Source organism: Panthera onca, chromosome D2 (genome assembly GCF_046562875.1).
Source record: "Panthera onca isolate mPanOnc1 chromosome D2, mPanOnc1 haplotype 2, whole genome shotgun sequence".
In the NCBI taxonomy this organism is placed as follows: Eukaryota; Metazoa; Chordata; class Mammalia; order Carnivora; family Felidae; genus Panthera; species Panthera onca.
In genome coordinates this window covers 80740139-80760556 of record NC_138349.1, presented here as the reverse complement: position 1 = coordinate 80760556, position 20418 = coordinate 80740139, and the positions used below count along the sequence as shown (strand labels likewise).

Below are 20418 nucleotides of genomic sequence, written 5' to 3'. Positions count from 1 at the left end.
CCAGGTGCCCCAAGGACCACTTGTTAACAAGCAAGGCTGATACATTTTTAGTTGGGCAACCCAGTTTTTCGAGGAAACTCAGAATAAGAACATTCATTCATTTTACAGCAAGCCCATTTTGTCATGGAGCTCTCTTGCTTTATAACTGCAAGAAGCCTAACAATGTCGGTGTTCTATTTTTACTTTTTAAATGATACATTTTAAATTTTATAAATGGCACTACATAGCCTAATATGTACTAAACGAACTGTGTTCTATGCCTTGTTTTTACAATCCATCTGAGATAACTTTTCAAATAAATACGCATGTATCTCCTTCCTCTTCCTCTTTGGGGGGAGAGAATGTTATAGTATTTCTTCTTTTTATTTTTTAATTTAAATATGATTGATATATAACATTATATCAGTTTCAAGCATACATTAATGATTCAATATTCCTGTATATTGCCAAGTGATTGCAACAATAAGTCAGGTTAACATCCATCACGATACATCATTACAGATTTATTTTTTATTGTGATGAAAGTTTTTAAGGCCTACTCTCTTAGCAACTTTAAAGAAGACAATACAATATTACTATTAACTATAATCTCCATGCTGTACATTATATCCCCAGGACTTAATGATTTTATAGCTGTGAGTTTGAACTTTAAAAAAAAAATGTATGTTTATTTATTTTTGAGAGAGAGAGAGAGAGAGAGAGACAGAGTGCAAGCAAGGGAGGGGCAGAGAGAGAGGGAGACACAGAATCGGAAGCAGGCTCCAGGCTCTGAGCCATCAGCCATCAGCCCAGAGCCCGACTCACGGACCGCGAGATCGTGACCTGAGTCGAAGTCGGACGCTTAACCAACTGAGCCACCCAGGCGCCCCTTCTTTGTGGTTTTGAATTGCATCTCACTTTTTTCTTTGAGCAATATGCATGACATTCTGTTTTTACAACAATTTATAAGATTATTATGTTCTCTACTGATAGGCATTTAGGTCATTCCCAATCTTCCCCATTATAAACAGTGTTGTAGTGAACTTTCTCGTCCATATGGTTTTAGACACATTCGTGATTACAGCTGAGTTAAAATCTAAATGTAGAACAGAAGGGTTAAATTTTCAGGAATATTGCCAGCTTCCTCTTGAAAGACCTCGCAAAAGCTTATACTCCTACAAACAGCATTTAAGTGTCTGTTTCACCCAACTTTGCCATCATTATGAATTATCAGACTTTGTTTGATAGGTGTTATAACATGATAGTTTTAATTTACATTTCATTAATTATAATGTAATTGAAAATATTTGCAAATGTGTTTAAGTTGTAGAGTTTTAGGCCACTTTTCTCTCCAGGAAAACTTTTTCATGTGCTAAACCAATAGTTAATGGTTTGCTGGGTTTTTTTCTTACTGATTTATAAAAGCTAGCTAGACATTAAAATTTTTTTTATGTTTATTTATTTTTGACACAGAGAGAGAGAGAGAGACAGAGCATGAGCGGGGGAGGGGTAGAGAGAGAGGGAAACACAGAATCCAAAGCAGGCTCCAGGCTCTGAGCTGTCAGCACAGAGCCCGAGGCAGGGCTCGAACTCACAGACCGCGAGATCATGACCTGAGCCGAAGTCGGACGCTCAACCGACAGGGCCACCCAGGCGCCCCTAGAAGCTAGCTAGACATTAAAGGAATTAATCTTTTGTCGTAAAAGCTACAGCCGTATTATGGAGGTTAACATATGTTTTTGGACTTTTTAAAATAGCTAATAAAAGCTCGCCAAATTTGTTAGAGCAATTATGTGAAAGACTGATCACGTAAACGATCGTCCTAATTTGATCCACTTGAAATTATCGTTAACCTATCTGCGAAGTGGGTTGTTAGATCTTACCTGTAAAATACGAGGGGGTTGAATGAGACAGCCACTAGAATTCTTTTCAAATCATGATACTAATTTTCCTTTTTGTTGTTAAATCCTTGCAACCAAAGATATTGTACCCTCCAACATGTTGTTAATTTATCAAGACCTACCTAAGTCATTTCAATTAGTAGTGTATATACTACTTTAGTTATGGCAGCACTCTGAGTAGATGGTGGCAGCTTTTAAATCCACATAATTACCCCAAATCAATAAATATTTATGGAGTGGCTGTTATAAACAATATCCAAAACGCCACAATGAGTTCGAATGCATGTCACATTGAGGATGAATCTAGAAGAATCCAATGTGTACACAACACACACACAACCTCGGGCTCTCGAAATGAGTTGACAAAAGCCTTAAACATGCGGTATACTAAGAATGGGATCTTATGTCAGACAATTAGAAGACATTTTTATCAATTCAGGTTTACTCAACACGACTGGAAAACCGAGTGGGAAATGTTCTGAAAGGAATCAAGTCAAGCATTGCGACACCGATATCCACGTGTCCCAGTTTATTGCCCAACAGAATATAATCCAACCCAAGCCTTTCTCTAGTTTGCGTGAAAGGAAAATTAGCACAAAATACAAGTATGAAGAAAGTGTAATAGTTTAACGATGCACGGCTCATTCTTCTGTTTCAGGCAAGAGCAAAATGTTGTTGCTATTAACAGTGGCCAGTTTGATATCTGCGCTTGGAACCACACATGGTTTCTTGGGAAAATTACACCCGACAAACCCTGAAGTGACTATGAATATCGTAAGTCACTGGGGGGCGGGGGGTAGGGAACCTATAGAACGAGGAGCTACCACCGTGACTTAGAATCGCGGTGAGTTGAAGCCTTGACATGACCGATCAAGAGTAACTAACCATATCTGCTTACCAGATGCGTTTAAAAAGTCAACTAAAACTTAAAGCTGTGTTTTTCCTCCCCAGAGTCAGATGATCTCCTTCTGGGGATACCCAAATGAAGAGTATGAAGTTGTGACTGAGGATGGTTACGTCCTTGGGATCAACAGAATCCCTTACGGAAGGAAAAATTCAGAGAATAAAGGTATAACCCTGCCTCCCTCCCTTTTTCTCCCTTCCTCTTTCCCTCACACTTTTCTTCCTTTCATTCTTCCCTCCCCTCCTTCCTCCTTTCCTTTCCTCCTAAGGACTTAATAAGTCTTGCTTGTTCTGGAAATGTAACAGTGATGAAACTTTACCTCCGGTCTTCAAAGAGATCACCATCAAGTCAATGAGATAGATACATGGACAGATGGTTACAATAGTATGTGACACGTGCTAGACATGTACAGAGAATATTAAACTAGACGTTCTGGCAAAGGTGCCTAACTGGGCTAGCGGAAGTCAAGAAAAAACTTGCTCTAGAAACAATAACTAAGCTGAGTCCCGGAGATCAAGAAAAGTTAGCCAGAATGTGCGAGACGATTTGAGGCTCATTTCCTGAACGGATAAAGGTCATCTTTTTGGCTATTGCTGCCAAAAGTTTATCTTTTTCTCATTGCAAGAAAACTGTGAAGCACAAAAAGGAGTGAAATTCAGCAAGATCACCTATCTATCACTTTACCACTCACAATCCACTTAAATTAACAACATGCTGAATTTCCTCAGAATACAAGTTTTTCAATGGCTTTTGAGATGGAATTGGCACCCAATAAACGGCACGTAGTTAAAGTGCACAATTCGATGTGGCTTGTCACTTGAGTAACTGTCACCGTGATTAAGATAATATATTCAAATGGTCAACTCAGTCAAGCAAACGTATTGCATTCTAGTCCTACGAAAGCCTAGTTCTGTCTTCGTGTTTATCTGAGAATAAGGGATGAGTTTCTAAAGCTTGAATACACTTTTCTCCCTCAGGCCGGAGACCTGTTGTGTTTTTGCAGCATGGTTTGCTCGCGTCAGCCACAAACTGGATTTCCAACCTTCCCAACAACAGCCTGGCCTTCCTTCTGGCCGATGCTGGTTATGACGTGTGGCTGGGGAACAGCAGGGGGAACACCTGGGCCAGGAGAAACCTATACTACTCGCCAGACTCAGTTGAATTCTGGGCTTTCAGGTAAAGAAAAGGGACAATTAAAAATAAATACTGAGTTTAGAAAGCATGGGTGGTCGCGTGCGTGTGTATTCCAACCCAGTCCTATTGTTTTTTTAAATTTTTAAGTGTTTATTTTTTGAGAGACAGAGGGAGGGAGAGAGAGACAGAGCATGAGTAGGGGAGGGGCAGAGAGGGAGAGGGAGACACAGAGTCCGAAGCAGGCTCCAGGCTCCGAGCCGTCAGCACAGAGTCCGACACGGGTCTTGAACCCACGAACCTCGAGATCATGACCCGAGCCAAAGTTGGACCCTGAGCCGACTGAGCCACCCAGGCGCCCCCAACCCAGTCCTATTTTAACCTGTTATCCTCCAAGTGGGATAAAAGCAAGTCATTCGTATCCTAATCCCTTTTTGGTTTCTTCCATACACCGCCCTGCAAGGGTAGCTTTCCCCCCACACTTTCTATAGATCTCAGCACCATTATTCGCAGATTCCCTGAATACGCTTTTCCAAATGGAATGAGCAAAGCAACCTGAAACAAGAAAATTCACTGCCCTCAGCAGATTCCCAAAGGAGCATCCGCAGAGATTCAGGAGGATGTTAAAACTCAGTGGGAGATTCAAGAACCTGGGAGATTTGAGGCCGAGGCGGGGGAGGGAGAGAGTAAAGATCGGGGACACTGTGGAAAGATTTGCACAGGTTTCTGATCTCCGGCCCTCTAGGGCCTCGTCCCTGGAAATTGCAGGTAAAAGGGGAAACAGCAGGGGCGCCTGGGTGGCGCAGTCGGTTGAGCGTCCGACTTCAGCCAGGTCACGATCTCGCGGTCCGTGAGTTCGAGCCCCGCGTCGGGCTCTGGGCTGATGGCTCGGAGCCTGGAGCCTGTTTCCGATTCTGTGTCTCCCTCTCTCTCTGCCCCTCCCCCGTTCATGCTCTGTCTCTCTCTGTCCCAAAAATAAATTAAAAAAAAAATAAATAAATAAAAAAAGGGGAAACAGCAGAGATTTCTGTGATGATGCTGAGGCACAGAAGTGCTCTGAGGGTTCCAGGGCCTGAGAGGAAGCCCGTGACTCCTGAGTGATGAGGAAGAGAGACAGGACGAGAGATGACAGATGCTGACGAGGGCCGGGTCAGGCCAGCTACAAGGGTCACGCTGAGGGCCTGGGAACTCGTCTGAGTGCAATGAGAAGCCATCAGAAAGTCTCCAACAACAGAGTGGCATAATCTCCGTTTGCATTTCCTTTTCTTTTTTAAATGTTTATTTTTGAGAGAGAGAGAGAGAGAGCATGAGCAGGGGCCGGGGCAGAGAGAGAGGGAGACACAGAATCCGAAGCAGGCTCCAGGCTCCCAGCTGTCAGCACAGAGCCCTAAGTGGGGCTCAAACTCATGAACCTCGGGATCATGACCTGAGCCGGAGTGGGACGCTTAACTGACCGAGCCACCCAGGCGCCCCTCCCCATCTGCATTTTCAAAAGCTCACCCTGGCTCATCCGTGGAGAGTGAAATAGAGGGAGACACGATTCACCTGATCAGGCACTGGAACACTGCATACAAAAGATTATTAAATCTGACTTTCATTTTTAGGTATAGGAATAATCCCCATCTGCAGATGCTACCTTGTTTGGATTAAACTGCAGCTGTAACGCTCTGCCTCAGAAATGATGCCATCTGTTTATAAGAAGCCGCCCCTCCAAAGCACCTAATGCTAATGGTCTATCAGCATTAGCTAATGTTGATCAGCAGCAATGCTTAGAGAACCTAGTTTTCTGTTTCTCTAAGAGAGGCTTAGCTATAAATATGCTCGACTCTTAGAAATTATAGCAAGGAAATGCATTTTTATTTTTTTCCTTGCAGCTTTGATGAAATGGCTAAATACGACCTTCCAGCCACAATTGACTTCATTTTAAAGAAAACTGGACAGGATCAGCTCCGCTACGTTGGCCATTCCCAGGGCACCACGATTGGTAGGTAAAAGGGTTCTTATAGACCTCCTTGCAGCGGTGGGGCAGGCATATTGGCCATTTGCTGATCGTTTTCCATTCATTCTGTGATGTAATGGCCACAACAACCCAGTGACATGGGGACAATTATCATTCCTATCGTACATATGGGGAAGCAAAACAGGAGGGTAAATCATTTGTGCACACATAACACAGGTGCAGCACAGAGGGTGACTCAGATACTAGCTCGGGCCATCTGACGGCCAAGCCCACGCTCAGAGACATGGCTTTGCATGGCCTCTGGACTGAACTTACTCCATCCATTCAACCGCATTTATGGAGCACCAGCCATGTGTCCTAAGAATACAGCAATAAATGAAGTACATTAAAATTTCCATCTTTGTACTGCATATACTCTAGTGGGGAAGCAGAGAAGGTAACAAGGATCGAAAAAGTAAACTAGGAATGCCTGAGTGGCTCAGTAGGTTCAGCGTCAGACTCTTGACTTCCGCTCAGGTCATGATCTCCCGGTTTGTGAGTCTGAGCCCCCACGACGGGCTCCGTGATGACAGCATGGAGCCTGCTTGGGATTCTCTCTCTCTCCCTCTCTCTTTGCCCCTCCCCTGCTCATGCTCTCTCTGAAAATAAATAAACTTAAAAAAAATTCTTTTTAAGAGAGTAGGTAGGTAATAGTAATGTTACGGGAAACAAATAAATCGGGAAAGCCTCTCAGGGAGCGTTAGAGGGGACTCAGCGAGTTTAGAGAAAACCACCAGCACTCTCGGAGTAAAGGCACGAAGGAGGTCAGGGTCTGAGCCGTGTGTATACCTGAAAGACTGATGTTCCGGGAGGAAAGGAGGACAAGAGCAAAGGCTCTGAGGCTGCAGCGTGTTCAAGGAACGGCAGCGGGGCAATGCATTGTGTAGCTGGCACCAGGGAACAGGGGCTGCATTCTCTAGCTGCTGACTCTTAGATACCTGTCGGAGATTTCAGTGCAGGGCCAAGCAGTCGAGTAATGATACAAACCTGGGGTTCAGGGGAGAGGACTGGACTGAAAACACAAAATGTACGTGAGACAGGATGCAAAGGAGTGAGGTCAGACAGGAAAGAGGAGGTGTCCCCCGACTAAGGCCTGGGCCGCTCTTAATCCGGGAGATGAGAGGGAACCAGACAATGATCCTGGGAAGTGATGGTGACAGAGCCCGGAGGGAAGCCAGGAGTGCCTGGTGTTCTGGAAGTCAAGAGGAGAATGTGTTTTAAGGAGAAGGTGGTCAACCGTGGAAGAGGGTGTTGAGGAGTCAGGTGAAATGAAGTCTGAGAAGGGACCATTGCACTTGGCAGCAGGAGAGGTGACCTTCCTAAGAGCAACCTCAGAGGAGTGGCTGGGATGTGAGCATCTAGTGAGTTCAAGAGCACATGAGAGAAAGCCAGACAGGGAAGGGAAAGGGTGGAAGCAAAAGGGGGCGGAATAACAGTGTGTTTTTACGCTAGTCCCCACTCTCGGCTGATGGCCTGAGCCCGTGCCATGATTCGAAGCGATCGGAACGTCCGTGTCTAGACACAGATGCGAGGAAGTCGATGAAGTTGGTGGTGGGTGCTCATGGGAATCCTCTTTCGACCGCTTGCTCTCCTACAGCACGGATCTCCCCTAGAGAATTTGAGACAGAGAAAGAGGTCTGAAGAAGAGCTTCCGGGTGTCCTTTGTCATTGTGGCATACATCATGTTTCCAAGGAGATAAGGATTCAGATTCAGGACGTGTACATACACACTGCTTGAGCGAAGGCCAGAAAGGCGGGCGTAGCAGGGGAAGAAGCTGGGACGTGATGCAGTCCCCAAAATGTCCTCAGCGCACTCTGTCTGGGATGGCTTTTCAGAGTCTTTGAGCGAGACTAGGTGGCTGGGCCTTTTTACCCACCTGTTGGCTAGCCATTCAATGCAGGCTGCCCTGGGAAGAGATTCTGTTGAATTCTTTGAGAACCTTGGATTGTCTTGAGCAAAAGCAAAATCAGAGAGGAGCGGCTGGGGTTGAATAAATGCCTCAGACGTGTAAGGAATCCAGGCAGGGCAGCACAGCATCAGTCCCACATGGCCCATAATCGACTCACACTCCTCTGTCAAAGAGTGGCAGGTGCTCTAGATTACCAAATAGTACACACCGAACAGAGTTTAACCTTTTTTCGATGATCTTGGGTCATAAAATTATTGCCTTGAGATACACTGCAACAGTGTCCTTGGGATTTGTTGAGATAGGACTGACACTAAATAACTCCCAATGACCACTCTTTGGAGTCAACTGAATTAAATGGGATCATTCTTCTTTCTTACGAATGGATATCTTATCATTGCTGTCACCCCACTCCTATTCTTCTGGAAGGTGTTTCTAATCTTCTGTGTACTGGGAAGTTAGATAAGCACCCTTGTTAGAATTGTGCGTAAAATAGGATTGTTCATTCTGAGCCAGCAAGTGTATTCTGAGAAGTCACCTGTCTTGACAGTGTGGGGACCTACTGATACCCACGCGGGTTCTTCACGTGTGATTCTTGCTTTCTCTGGGTGATATGCTGGTTGTAATCTGCAGAGTTAGGCAATCAAGTAAAGAATCCCGTAATAAATGTAGTCTTCTTGAAAGACCATTCTTCCTCAAGTAAAATTAGGCTGTATATTACATAGGTGACATTAAGTGTCTACATTTGAAACTTTTTTTTTTCAGGCTATTCTTGTGTCTAAAAAAAACCCATTATTAACTGTGGGGAGAGATTATCCTATGTAGTTTGACTGTATAGAATTTAGCTCAATAACTATTTGGTCACATCCTAGTCTACCAATATGCCACTGTTCATAAAATCAGTTAATTACAGACAGGAGCTGAGTATATTTACCGTGTGTAGACGTTTGGATTATCTTGGCTACTCACTTGTCCAGCATTTACGATATGCCTCGTGTCCTGGTAAATACCTTCTATAATTCACCTCACTTGGTTCCTAAAAAACCTAATGAAGCACTCATTATTATCCCCATATTTCAGATGAGAAAACTGAGGCTCTTAGCTTTAGGTGACTCCTCCAAGGTCACAAAGCCAGTAAACCACAGAACTGGGATTCAAATCCTGTTTGGTCAGATTTCAAACCTGTGCTTTTCATCTTCCCACTTACATACCCTACTCATCTGCAATGCTAATGATCTCCCTGAGATGACATGAATTTGAACTCATCAAAATCCATACGTTGTATACATCGCTCTTGTCACACCATTTGATTAACCTAAAGTTAGCCTATTTTCGAAAGTCAGATAAAAGAATTTAGTATGACTTTTGAAAAGTTCTAGCCTCATGTTCCCAGACAGTCTATGAGAAGAAAACAAATCTATGAAAATCTGATCGCTCTGAGCAAGCAGAGATGGTCAGTGTCTCAGGTTGTCGCTCTTAGTAAATGGCACTTGGAGTAAATCCAAAATAATGTCCCGCTTGTAACACAGGCGCACACACGCGCACACACGCGCGCGCGTGGGCCTTCTTCGGTTCCTTGTTCTATTTCAGGTTTTATTGCCTTCTCTACCAATCCCAAGCTGGCTAAGAAAATAAAAACTTTTTATGCGCTGGCTCCTGTGGCCACTGTCAAGTACACCAAGACCCTGTTAAACAAGCTCATGCTTCTTCCGTCGTTCCTCTTCAAGGTATGTGATTCTCTTTAATTGAATCTAAGATAACAAACCGCCCCTGGGTTTCAGAGTGATGCAGACAGAACAAAATCACCTGGGGTGGTGTCCAATCACGTTTTCACCCAGGACTGGGGAGGGACGCATGCGCGTTTTATTCCTTGTGCGCACACGTGGTTTATTCCTTGCGCGCGCGTGTATTATTTCTCGGCTAGCACCGACCGCAGTTGAGTCCCCGTTGAGCCGCTGAGATCCCCGTTTGTTTCCGCGTGTTCCGTTACTTTCCGAGGGTTAGCAACTCCGGGAGTGTGGGTGCTTCCTCACAGACGTTCGGTTTCCTTCAACCTGTGTGAAAGCCGCGATTCCACACCAGAGCGGGGAGGGGAAATAAGAACAAAACCACACAGTCAAAAGAAGAAGCGTAAACTACCCATCGCGGAGAAAACCAGGAAGAGGAAAGGTAGAAAACAAAGGGAAGGGGAGGGAAAAGGAAGAAGAGTGGAAGAAGGCAACGCTTGGCGAGGCCAGGACCTTGAGGCCCTTCATCAAATGCCCTTGGCTTTCCAACGCTTTTCCTAAAAGTTTCCTCCTTTGGTGGGGTTCCAGAGGACTGGAGCATGGGTCGCAATAAGCCGGAAGTGCCTTGTATAGGCGCCTACAGGGGAGGGAATTCGTAATCTTTGTTCTTCCTACACTTAATCCCCTCCTTCTCCCCCCTGCAGAAACCAACGCTCACATACACAGACACGACATCCTTTAGAACAGTTTTACATCAGGCTGTAAAAAGTCATGCTGCTATTTCCTCCTGCGGTTTGGTACTATTCATTTCTTTTCACTCCGAACGAACATGTGTGTGTGTGTCGCAAGCCTAAGAGACTTTACCTCCAAACTACATTTGTAAAGCTTCTATTCAGAATGTGAAAAATCGTAATGACCTTGAGTATAATTACTGGCTGTGTTGATGCAGATATTTATTACCTCCTTGTGCTCTGAGGCTCTGATAGGCGATGTGAACAGATGGTTTTAAAATAATAATAAAAAGCACTAGACCTTAAGTCAGGGGCTTGAGGCTTGGGTCAGGTTTCTAGCTATAATCCGGTTCTACTTAGCACAAGCCCCTGCCTCTTTATTAGCCTCCTGTTTCCTCATGCAGCCTTCTTCTTTCCTCAAGAAGACTTGAAGCAAATCTTTCAATTGTCTTTCAACCCATGCAGTCCTGGCTTCATTGTCTTTCCAAAGGCTTTGCTGAAAATATGGCTGAGACACCATTTCCGCTCCTGATCTTTTCATGTTTTATTGCTGAAATCACGTATCTCAGCACTTAATTATGACATTCTGCCACATTGTTTTATGATCTTATTTCATAACGCTTAGTAGCCCAACTAAGACTATAATTCTTTGTGTCTTATACTTCTCAGCAGCCAGTACATTTCTCGGTGGAACCATAAATACTCAGTATGGAGCATCGGCCCTATCCCCTCCACAACTATGTTGTGGGAATAAAGTGAGAAAAAGTTTTCAAGATTCCTAAAACAACATAAGATGAAAATCCCATCAGCCTAGTCACACCTATACCAGGAAACAAGACAAATTAATGCGTCTTTTCTGCAGCTTAATTTTTGGAAACTTCTAACGATGCTTTTGTTTTTCAGATGATATTCGGGAACAAAATATTCTACCCACACCACTTTTTTGATCAATTTCTTGCCACTGAAGTGTGCTCCCGCGAGATGGTGGACCTCCTCTGTAGCAACACCTTATTTATCATTTGTGGATTTGACACTAGTAACTTGAATATGGTTTGTATGCATTGACATTTCTTTTTTTTTTTTTTTTTTTTTGCATTGACATTTCTATTCTGAAGATTTTGAGCAACACTTTGATGACTTGTCCTACCATCACTTAGAAAGGATCATTCAGGGGCGCCTGGGGGGCTCAGTCGGTTATGCGTCCGACTTTGGCTCAGGTCATGATCTCGCGGTCCGTGGGTTCGAGCCTCGTGTCGGGCTCTGTGCTGACAGCTCAGAACCTGAAGCCTGCTTTGGATTCTGTGTCTCCTTCTCTCTCTCTGCCCCTCCCCTGCTTGCGCTCTGTCTCTCTCGCTCTCTTAAAAATAAACATTACACAAAAAAATTTTTTTTTAAAGAAATGATCATTGAAACAGCTAGAATAGCTTCAGAACTGTGTCTAGGCCATGTAGCTCAGCCCAAGGGAAGTCGCACCGTTGCTCCCAGTTTTGTTCCCTTCAGCTCCCTGCTGTCACCCAAGGGCCCCCTAAAGTAAACAGCAGGTAGAAAAAATAGTAGATGGTGAGCACTACTCACTTTTGACCACCTAAATAATTGGCATCATATTTAAATTCTGTGAGGGGAGGCATTGAGCCATATGTTTTGGCAGGCTTCTCTGTAGGAAAACAATGCCTAGGCATTGAATAAATGTTCTTTATAAATATTCTTATATTTATATATAAGAATAAATATATATATATTTATTTATATATAAGAATAAATATATATATATTTATTTATATAGCCTTAATGCTAGGGCACCTGGGTGGCTCAGGGGGTTGAGCGTCTGACTCTTGATTTCCATTCAGGTCATGATACAACAGTTCATGGGATCGAGCCCCATGTTGGGGCTCAATAAATAAACTTTAACAACAACAACAACAAAACTCATTTCAGAGAAATTATGTTAGCGCTCGTCCACACTCTTTATCTGCTATTTCACTTGCTTTGCCTTGAGTAGGGGTTTTAAAGTTTATTTATTTTGAGAGAGAGAGAGAGAGGGAGAGAGAGAGAGAGAGCATGAGTGGGGAAAGGGCAGAGAGAGAGGGAGAGACGGAGAATCCAATGTGGGCTCGAACTCATGAACCATGAGATCATGACCTGACTGAAATCAACAGTCCAACGCTTAAATGACTGAGCCAACCATGTGCCCCGGATTGGGGTTTTAAGACTGCAAAATGCAGAATCAAAAGTAGTTAAGAGTATGGAGTCAAGCTAAGAGGCTAAATTCAAATCCTGTTTTTGGAGCTTACACTCATCTTCTTGGTTTGCTTTTCCACAAAATGTACCATTGTGGAGATTAAATGAACTAATATGTGTAAGACATACAGAACATAGTTCAAAGCACATCACTCATAGCAATAGCACGTTTTGCTAGTGATACTATTATATATCGACAATTATCCTCACTCAAAATTGTCAGTTTAGTTACATACCCTTGAGCACCTAAAAAAAACAAAACAAAAACACCAAGTGCACTGATAAGACGATATAATTCTACCTACAGGTACCTACTCACTAAACAACGTTTATTGGAGGCACTACTAAGGGTAGTAGCTACTGGGAACACAATGGTGAAAAGACAGATATGTTCCCTCCCTTATGGAAATCAAGGACATTCAGGTCTTTTTCTCAATGTTAGTCAGAATCTGTAGATATTTTAAAATATATACGAACAAAGGGAACTTTCCTTAGTTCCTATTTTTGATGGTAAATACAAGTCTCATCCTTCTCCCTTGGAAGGGAGTCACTCTCTTTGGCTCTGGGAATGTCTGCCATTTTGTACGTGGAGCTCGACAGAGTAGTCTACCTTTACCACACCAAGAAAAGGCAGACCAAATTACTGGGTTCCATCCATAAAAGCCTTATGAGAAAAATAATAATACAATAGATACATGAGGAGGCAATTAGAGAGTTCATCCTCTGCATGAAAATTATGTGAAGAGATACTTCACTCCCCTATGAAGATGGTCAATTTGTTTGATCCTATCCATGGTCTTCGATACAGTGGAATTAAGACCCACTGTGAACTAATCTATGCAAGATGAGATGGGGATTTCAGTTTGTTGTCCAGGGTCTGACCAAGGACACTGATAAGACAGCAGGATGGCATAGAGATTATATATGTGCCATATATGTATACTGACTATCGCATATATGGCGTATACATACATACGTCTAGATATATATATATACATATATAGGTCTGTAGAGCAAGAGGCTTGTGTATGGACGTTACATTTACTGCACACCGGCACCGGGTAGGGAAGAATGAAGAGCTGAGAAGTTAGAGAGCTAGATTAAAGTCCCTGGCTCCACCCTGATACAAACCATGTGACATTGGCCATTTCTGGAAACTTCTTGGGAAGTCTTCTCATGGAGTAGCCACTGACCAAACAAACTGGCTCCTGCAATTGCCCCTTGCAAACTCTAAACTGGCATACAGCCATGTTGCTCCTATCTTTCGGGTAAACCCTGCCCTTAAACACCTGACCTGGATCAGAACAATTTCAGTCTTAGGCTATTTTTAAGAAACCAAATATACATCGGTGTCTGTGTGTCTGTGTTTGCTTTCTAGAGTCGCTTGGATGTGTATCTGTCACATAATCCAGCAGGAACGTCGGTTCAAAACGTCCTCCACTGGTCCCAGGTATCATTTCTCAAATACTATTAAAACTTCTGTTGTGTGCCTGAACCCCTGGCACTTTACCCAAAGCACATTCTTTTTTTTTTTTTTTTTAGTGTTTATTTTTATTTTTGAGACAGAGAGACAGAGCATGGGCAAAGGAGGGGCAGAGAGAAGGGGAGACATAGAATCCAAAGCAGGCTCCAGGCTCTGATCTGTCCGCACAGAGCCTGATGGGTCTCAAACCCACAAGCCACGAGATCATGACCTGAGCCAAAGTCAGACGCTTAACCGACTGAGGCACCCAGATGCCCCCCTAAAGCACACTCTTAAGATAGTCTGTCAAATGCTCCTGGAAGGGAATTTTTCTGCCATGTTGCTAGTTGCTGATAATAGCTATCAATCCATGTGAATGGAAATCCTCTGAAAACAATCACTTTTGGGAGCAAAGAAATGAATGATTTTTAGGACGTGGCATGCAAGAAAAAAATATTTCAAGCAAAGCTACATTTAAATTTGCATAGATATCTTGTCCTAGATGATGAACAGTCTTGGTTTTTTGGAAGGAGAAGAATGTTTTTCAGTAACTGTTTACATTGGAAGTAAACTTCCTAGAAAGCTTTGATTTTTCTCACAGTGAGGAGAGTTTTTATTTCTTTGTATTCTTAATTTCTCTCTATCAGGCTGTCAAGTCTGGGAAATTCCAAGCTTTTGACTGGGGAAGTCCGGTTCGGAACATGATTCACTTTCATCAGGTAAGCTTCTTGAAGTTAAAATTATTCACATTTTGAAAGACAAAGATATAAAAGGTTTGAGATGAAATTACAATAATCATGCATACACTTTCCAAAGGAATGTTAGTGTCCAGACTCATCCTTCAGGAAATTAGAAAGTAGACGATAATTTCCTTAGAATCCTGTCATCAGACCAGACATCGTGCCGTGAACTCCTGCTCCAGTGGCCGCACTCAGGGTACCGCACCACCACGTGCGAGGAACGTTCTAGAACGCATCTTGCCCTGGATCCTACACCCCAGCACACAGTTCCCTCCTTCCGGAAATGCAATTCTCTGATACGACAAGCCAATAATTGGAACGGCTTGTGAGATAAAGCTGAAATCTCTGGTCTTCTTACACAACGCCCTTTCCTCTGTCGAAAGCCAGAGAAGCGATTCCACCACATTCCAGATATAAGATGTTAGGGTGGCGTGTTGGCAGGTCAAGGCTGAGACACCTGTCAGCAGGCAGGGGCTTTGTCTAAAGGCAGGCACACTGGCCACCCCTTGCACTCACTGCAGCACGGAGAAGCCAGGCTTTGGAGTTCATCCTATCTGGGGCCCGTAGGCGTTCAGATAGGAATTACTTCGTCTCTCCACCCAGATGTGGAATGAGACAATGTCTTCCAGCCCTCAGCGCAGGGTGCACCCTCAGACCATCACTGGCCAAATTTGAACAGGAGAGCCACCCTGCAGTTTTGGTAATCCTCTCCCCTTCCTTCTGACCCCACCCCAAATTTTCCACCCAAGTATTGGTGGGGAGCCTCCCGATTTCCATCTGCTTCCATGACTCAGTGTTTAGAAGGGATTTCTATCTCTTCACCACAATATCGTATGTGTAGAGACGATGCCTCCTGCTTTTGTGCCATTTTCGATGTCTTAAAGAGGGTTTTCGCACAACACCATCAGATCAAGCGTTGTTGAGATGCCTTTTCCCCGACCATCACCTCCACAAGGCCCCACAACACAGACTTGCTTTGCATCTACCTTTCTACTGGGCTGTGCCTACCTACCAGCAGTCCCAGGCACCCATCTGGGAGGACCTGGAACACCAAGTCCCAAGTGCACCCTGCCCCCCCAGCCAAGCCCGAAATAGCACAGGATGGTCTTCCACTGAGGCAGTGACACTAATTTAAGAGCCAGAAGCCAGCATCTAATAAACCCTTTGAACAGTGGAACGTGAATAAAGGAAAGTAGGTTTATTATTACGGATATTCTCTATACTACTCTTTTCTTCACTATAATAAAGTGTTAAAATACTGTGAACAATTCTATATGATTCGTTATTTTGCTATGACAAGTTGGCTATTCTGTAAGGTGAGAATATAGAAAAATTTAGTATATTGGATAGTATTCTTGAGAACATGATCGGAAAAAACCAACAAAATTCTCTGTTGATAGTGGTGAAATTGGTAATGGTTTGCTTATTTCCTTGTCCTGCTTTATTAACCTTTTTAAAATGTGTGTGTAAATGGTGATTTTCTAGAAATGCAGGTGGGGCTGATGATCGCTTTTATCACAATTTGATCCAATATTTAGTAAAATCAGGTAAGTATTCAACAAATACAACCCCTTCACTGAACTGACTGACCTACCCACTGACCCTACTGGTACATCAATACGAAGCAAAAATAAATGACTCAAGACATTTCAAGATCATATTTTAGAGGGTCTGGGTAGAAACAGTCAATTACAGTTAGAATCCAGTCAAATCCACTTCCTTTCGCTTGGGTAGAAATCTAAATTTTTAATTTGTAAGAATTGTTATCTAAAGCCTTGCTATTCAAGGCCATGGTCCAGGACCAACAGTGCCAGCATCACCTAGGAATGCAGAATCCTGGCCCTTCCCCCAGATCAGAATCTTCATATTAACAAGATCCACGGGTGATTTATAGGCCTGTTAGAGTTTAAGAAGCACTGACCTAAAACATATTGCATCTACTTTGCGTTGTGGATAAGGGTGACTTTCTCTGAGCAATGGCTGTTAAGAATCTTCTTAAAAAACTAGGTCATGCCATTTGCAAAACATGGATGAAACTTGAGGGCTTGATACTAAGTCAACTAAGTCAGACAGAGAAGGATACATAGTGTTTAATCTCACTTCCATGTGGGATCTAAAAACAAAAACAACAGCTGAGTTCATAGATACGGAGAACAATTGGTAGTTGGCAGAGGTGAGGGGTACAGGGTTGGTAAAATGGCTGACGGTGGTCAAAACGTACAAACTCCCAGTTCATACAGCAAGTAAGTCCTGAGGGTGTCACGTACAGCATGGTGACTATAATGAGCAATACCGTATTGCGCGTTTGAAAGTTGCCAAGAAAGTAGATCTTGAAAGTACTCATCACAAGAAAATAAATTGCGACTATGTGTGGTGGTGGACATTAACTACGTTTATTGTGGCAACCATTTCATGATATGTGCATATTTTAAATCATTATGTTGTACACCTGAAATTAATATAATGTTCTAAGTCAATTATACTTCAATAAAATATCTAGGCTGGCTAATGGTACATATGTATACATATGTATATACATGTATATATATGTATGCATATATATATATGTATACATATATATACATATATATATGTATGTGTGTGTATACACATATACACACACATATGTATATTATATATTAAATAATATATAAATATATTATTATATATTAAATATGTAAATATATATTAATTTAGCCAAGGAATAAATATTTAAAGTGCAGCTACCTACAAAACTGAGATTCTTTCTGTCTTGCATTTTAGCCCACACCCCCCTACTATAACCTGACGGACATGCACGTCCCGATTGCGGTGTGGAATGGTGGCAATGACTTGTTGGCAGACCCTGAAGATGTCGACCTTCTGCTTTCCAAACTCCCCAATCTCATTTACCACAGGAAGATTCCTCCTTACAATCACTTGGACTTTATCTGGGCCATGGATGCCCCTCAAGTAATTTACAACGAAATCATTTCTATGATGGGAGAAGATAATAAGTAGTTCTAGATTTAAAGAATTATCCATTTATTTTTCCAAAATTAATTTCTTCTCTCACACACGGTTCTCTATAATGCTTTGGGATACGGTGATTCTTCCTGTAATTTTGATTTTAGAAATATATTCGCATCAATAATCTTTCCGTTTCTTGTTTTGGATTTAAAATAATTTTAAGGGGCACCTGGGTGGCTCAGTCGGTTAATCGTCAGACTCTTGATTTCAGCTTGAGGTCACGATCTCACCACTCATTAGTTCAAGCCCTGCATCAGGCTCTACGCTGCCAGTGCAGAGCCTGCTTGGGATGTTCTCTCTCTCTCTCCCTCTCTCTCTCTCTCTCTCTCTCTCTCTGTCTCAAAATAAATAAGGGAGAAAATAAACAAAATAATTTAAAAAATTTTTTGTGCTTAACATGGGGTGCAGAAACTCTCGAAAGAACAGATTCCTGGAGAGGCGAAACGTCTCTTCCGGTCTTCCCATTCCATGCATATGCTAGACCCAACCTAGAGCATGAGACACGAGTGGTGAGTGTTGCCAAGAGACGGTCCCGGGATGGAACACTGATGCCCCCCGTGCGTGCGTGAGATCGAGTACCCGTGTGCATCGCCTTCTATGGCCTACGACCGCTGCAGCCCATTCTCTCCCTCTCTGCTGCGTATCACGTGCTGTTTTGCGTATTTACCTCCATGAAATGGCAAAGCAAGCTATAAGCTCAATCAAAGGCAGCTCACTCTCACTTCCTAGAGGGAAGAGACCAACGGGTAGCCCTGGTTCTGGAAGTTGGGGACGAAATGTGTTGTCTATCCCTTCTGCTCTTCTATCCCACATCCCTGGACCTTGACCACAAAACGTGCAACAACTAACCACAAGATTTTTCACGTCACTGCCGCCATCCTGGCAAACACGGGATCCAGAAGCACGCCCACTGCTCTGTAGGTCAGAATGTGCTACTGTCACCAGCTGGTGTGCCATCTGCCCACCCCCCCCCCCAAATGTCTCCTCCAAACGTCCAAGATTCCAAGATCTCCAGTAAGCACGGTCTCACCTGGGAAATTCTACCAACCCGGTGATATTGTGACCTCGTATTTTACACAATGAAGCTTTTTGGGTCACACTATAGTAGGGCTTAATGGGCAGAAAATACATATGAGATCAAGACTATCTGGTACCCACGTCGTGTATAGAACATAGTGGGTATTCATGAAACGCTGTTAATGTTTCGTTACACTGCCAGGTCCCTCAACCTTTGCTAGAAAGCCCGAAGCTTTCTTGTTCATTTTATCCCCTGTATTTTTAAAGTGGAAACAAGAAATTGGTCAAAGAAGATCATGTAAAAGCCTTGATTTCAATATTTCAGTGAACTTTGTTGGCGGCCTTCAATAAACTGACATGAGCGTCTCAGTGCCTAGTGACTAATGTTCATGGTGGCGTCACTGGTTAAGGAGTCAGATGCTTCATCAACTCTGCCTTCTCAAGAGAAGAACGATCATTAAAGCAAACTCCGTTTCTTTTAGTCTGCATTTAGCAAACGCGGACAACTTTGGTTTTAGTTGTTGAACCCAAGTAGGTATATAGTTTATAGAAATAAATATATTTCTACTAATATCTCTCATTCCTAAATCTGAACGGTCAACATCCCAGCTGACCTTCAAGGATTTATTTCACTAGTTACTACCTAGTTCCCATAGTAGTTTGAAGCAAATTTGAGACATTATATATTTCACCAATGAGTATTTCAGGATGTATTTCTGGAAGATAAGGTCTCTTTTTATTTCTTAATTTTTTAAATGTTTATTTATTTTTGAGAGACAGAGAGAGAGAGAGCACGGGGGAGGGGCAGAAAGAGGGAGACAGAATTCGAAGCAGGCTCTGTGCTGATAGCAGAGAGCAGGATACAGAGTTCGAACTCCCCAACTGTGAGATCATGACCTGAGCCGAAGTCGGATGCTTAACGCACTGAGCCACCCAGGCGCCCCTGACAAGGTGTCTTTTTAAACATAACAATACTATTACCACATCCAAAAATTCCTTAACATCGTTAAACATCCAGCCTCTGTTCAAATTTCCAATTGTCTCAAAAATGTCAAATTTTTTTATAGTTTGCTTGAATCAGGATCCAAATAAGCTCCTCACCTTTTTATTGGTTGATCTGTCTCTTATCTCATTAGGTCTACAGGTCATCTGTCCCATTTCTTTTTATTTCTTTACATTTTTTTGGTTGTTGTTGTTAGAGAAACTGTCTTTTGCTTGTAGTTTCATACCAATGAGATTTTTGCTGATCATATTTAGTAGTATTATTTAACATGTTCCTCTCCCCTTCTCATGTCCCATAAATCAGGAATTCTTAACCCCAACACGACTGACATTCTATTTGCCAGATAATTTTGCCCAGATAAGCCTGGGCTTTATAGGTTTTTGCAGCATCCCTGGTCTTTACCCACCAGATGTCAGTAGAACACACGCCCGAAGTGGTGACAGTTACAAAGTCTCCAGATGTTGTCAAATACCCCCTTAAGGGAAAAACTGTCCCCCCTCCCTGCCAAGAACCATTCTTGTGGGGGCGCGTGGGTGGCTCAGTCGGTTAAGCATCCGACTCTTGTTTCCGGCTCAGGTCATGATCTCAGGCTTCCTGGGTTCGAGCCCCCATCGGGCTCTGTGCTGGTGGGATGGAGCCTACTTGGGATTCTGTCTCCCTCTCTCTCTGC

General features: G+C 43.1%; 1 protein-coding gene across 2 annotated transcripts; it reads left to right on the top strand.

Annotated features, from left to right (window-relative positions):
• Positions 1 to 2549: 2549 nt before the first annotated feature.
• On the top strand, positions 2550 to 17719 carry LIPF (lipase F, gastric type). 2 transcript variants are annotated; one of them, XM_060642990.3, is made up of 9 exons: positions 2550 to 2654; positions 2832 to 2946; positions 3858 to 3960; positions 5790 to 5899; positions 9412 to 9548; positions 11183 to 11329; positions 13896 to 13967; positions 14627 to 14698; positions 17483 to 17719. In XM_060642990.3, the coding sequence occupies exons 1-9, from the start codon at positions 2550 to 2552 to the stop codon at positions 17717 to 17719; spliced, it is 1098 nt and encodes a 365-aa protein (XP_060498973.2). The 2 variants fall into 2 exon arrangements, with proteins under 2 accessions (XP_060498973.2, XP_060498972.2); XM_060642989.3 differs by having other exon boundaries at positions 2832 to 2949; positions 3762 to 3960.
• Positions 17720 to 20418: the final 2699 nt, after the last annotated feature.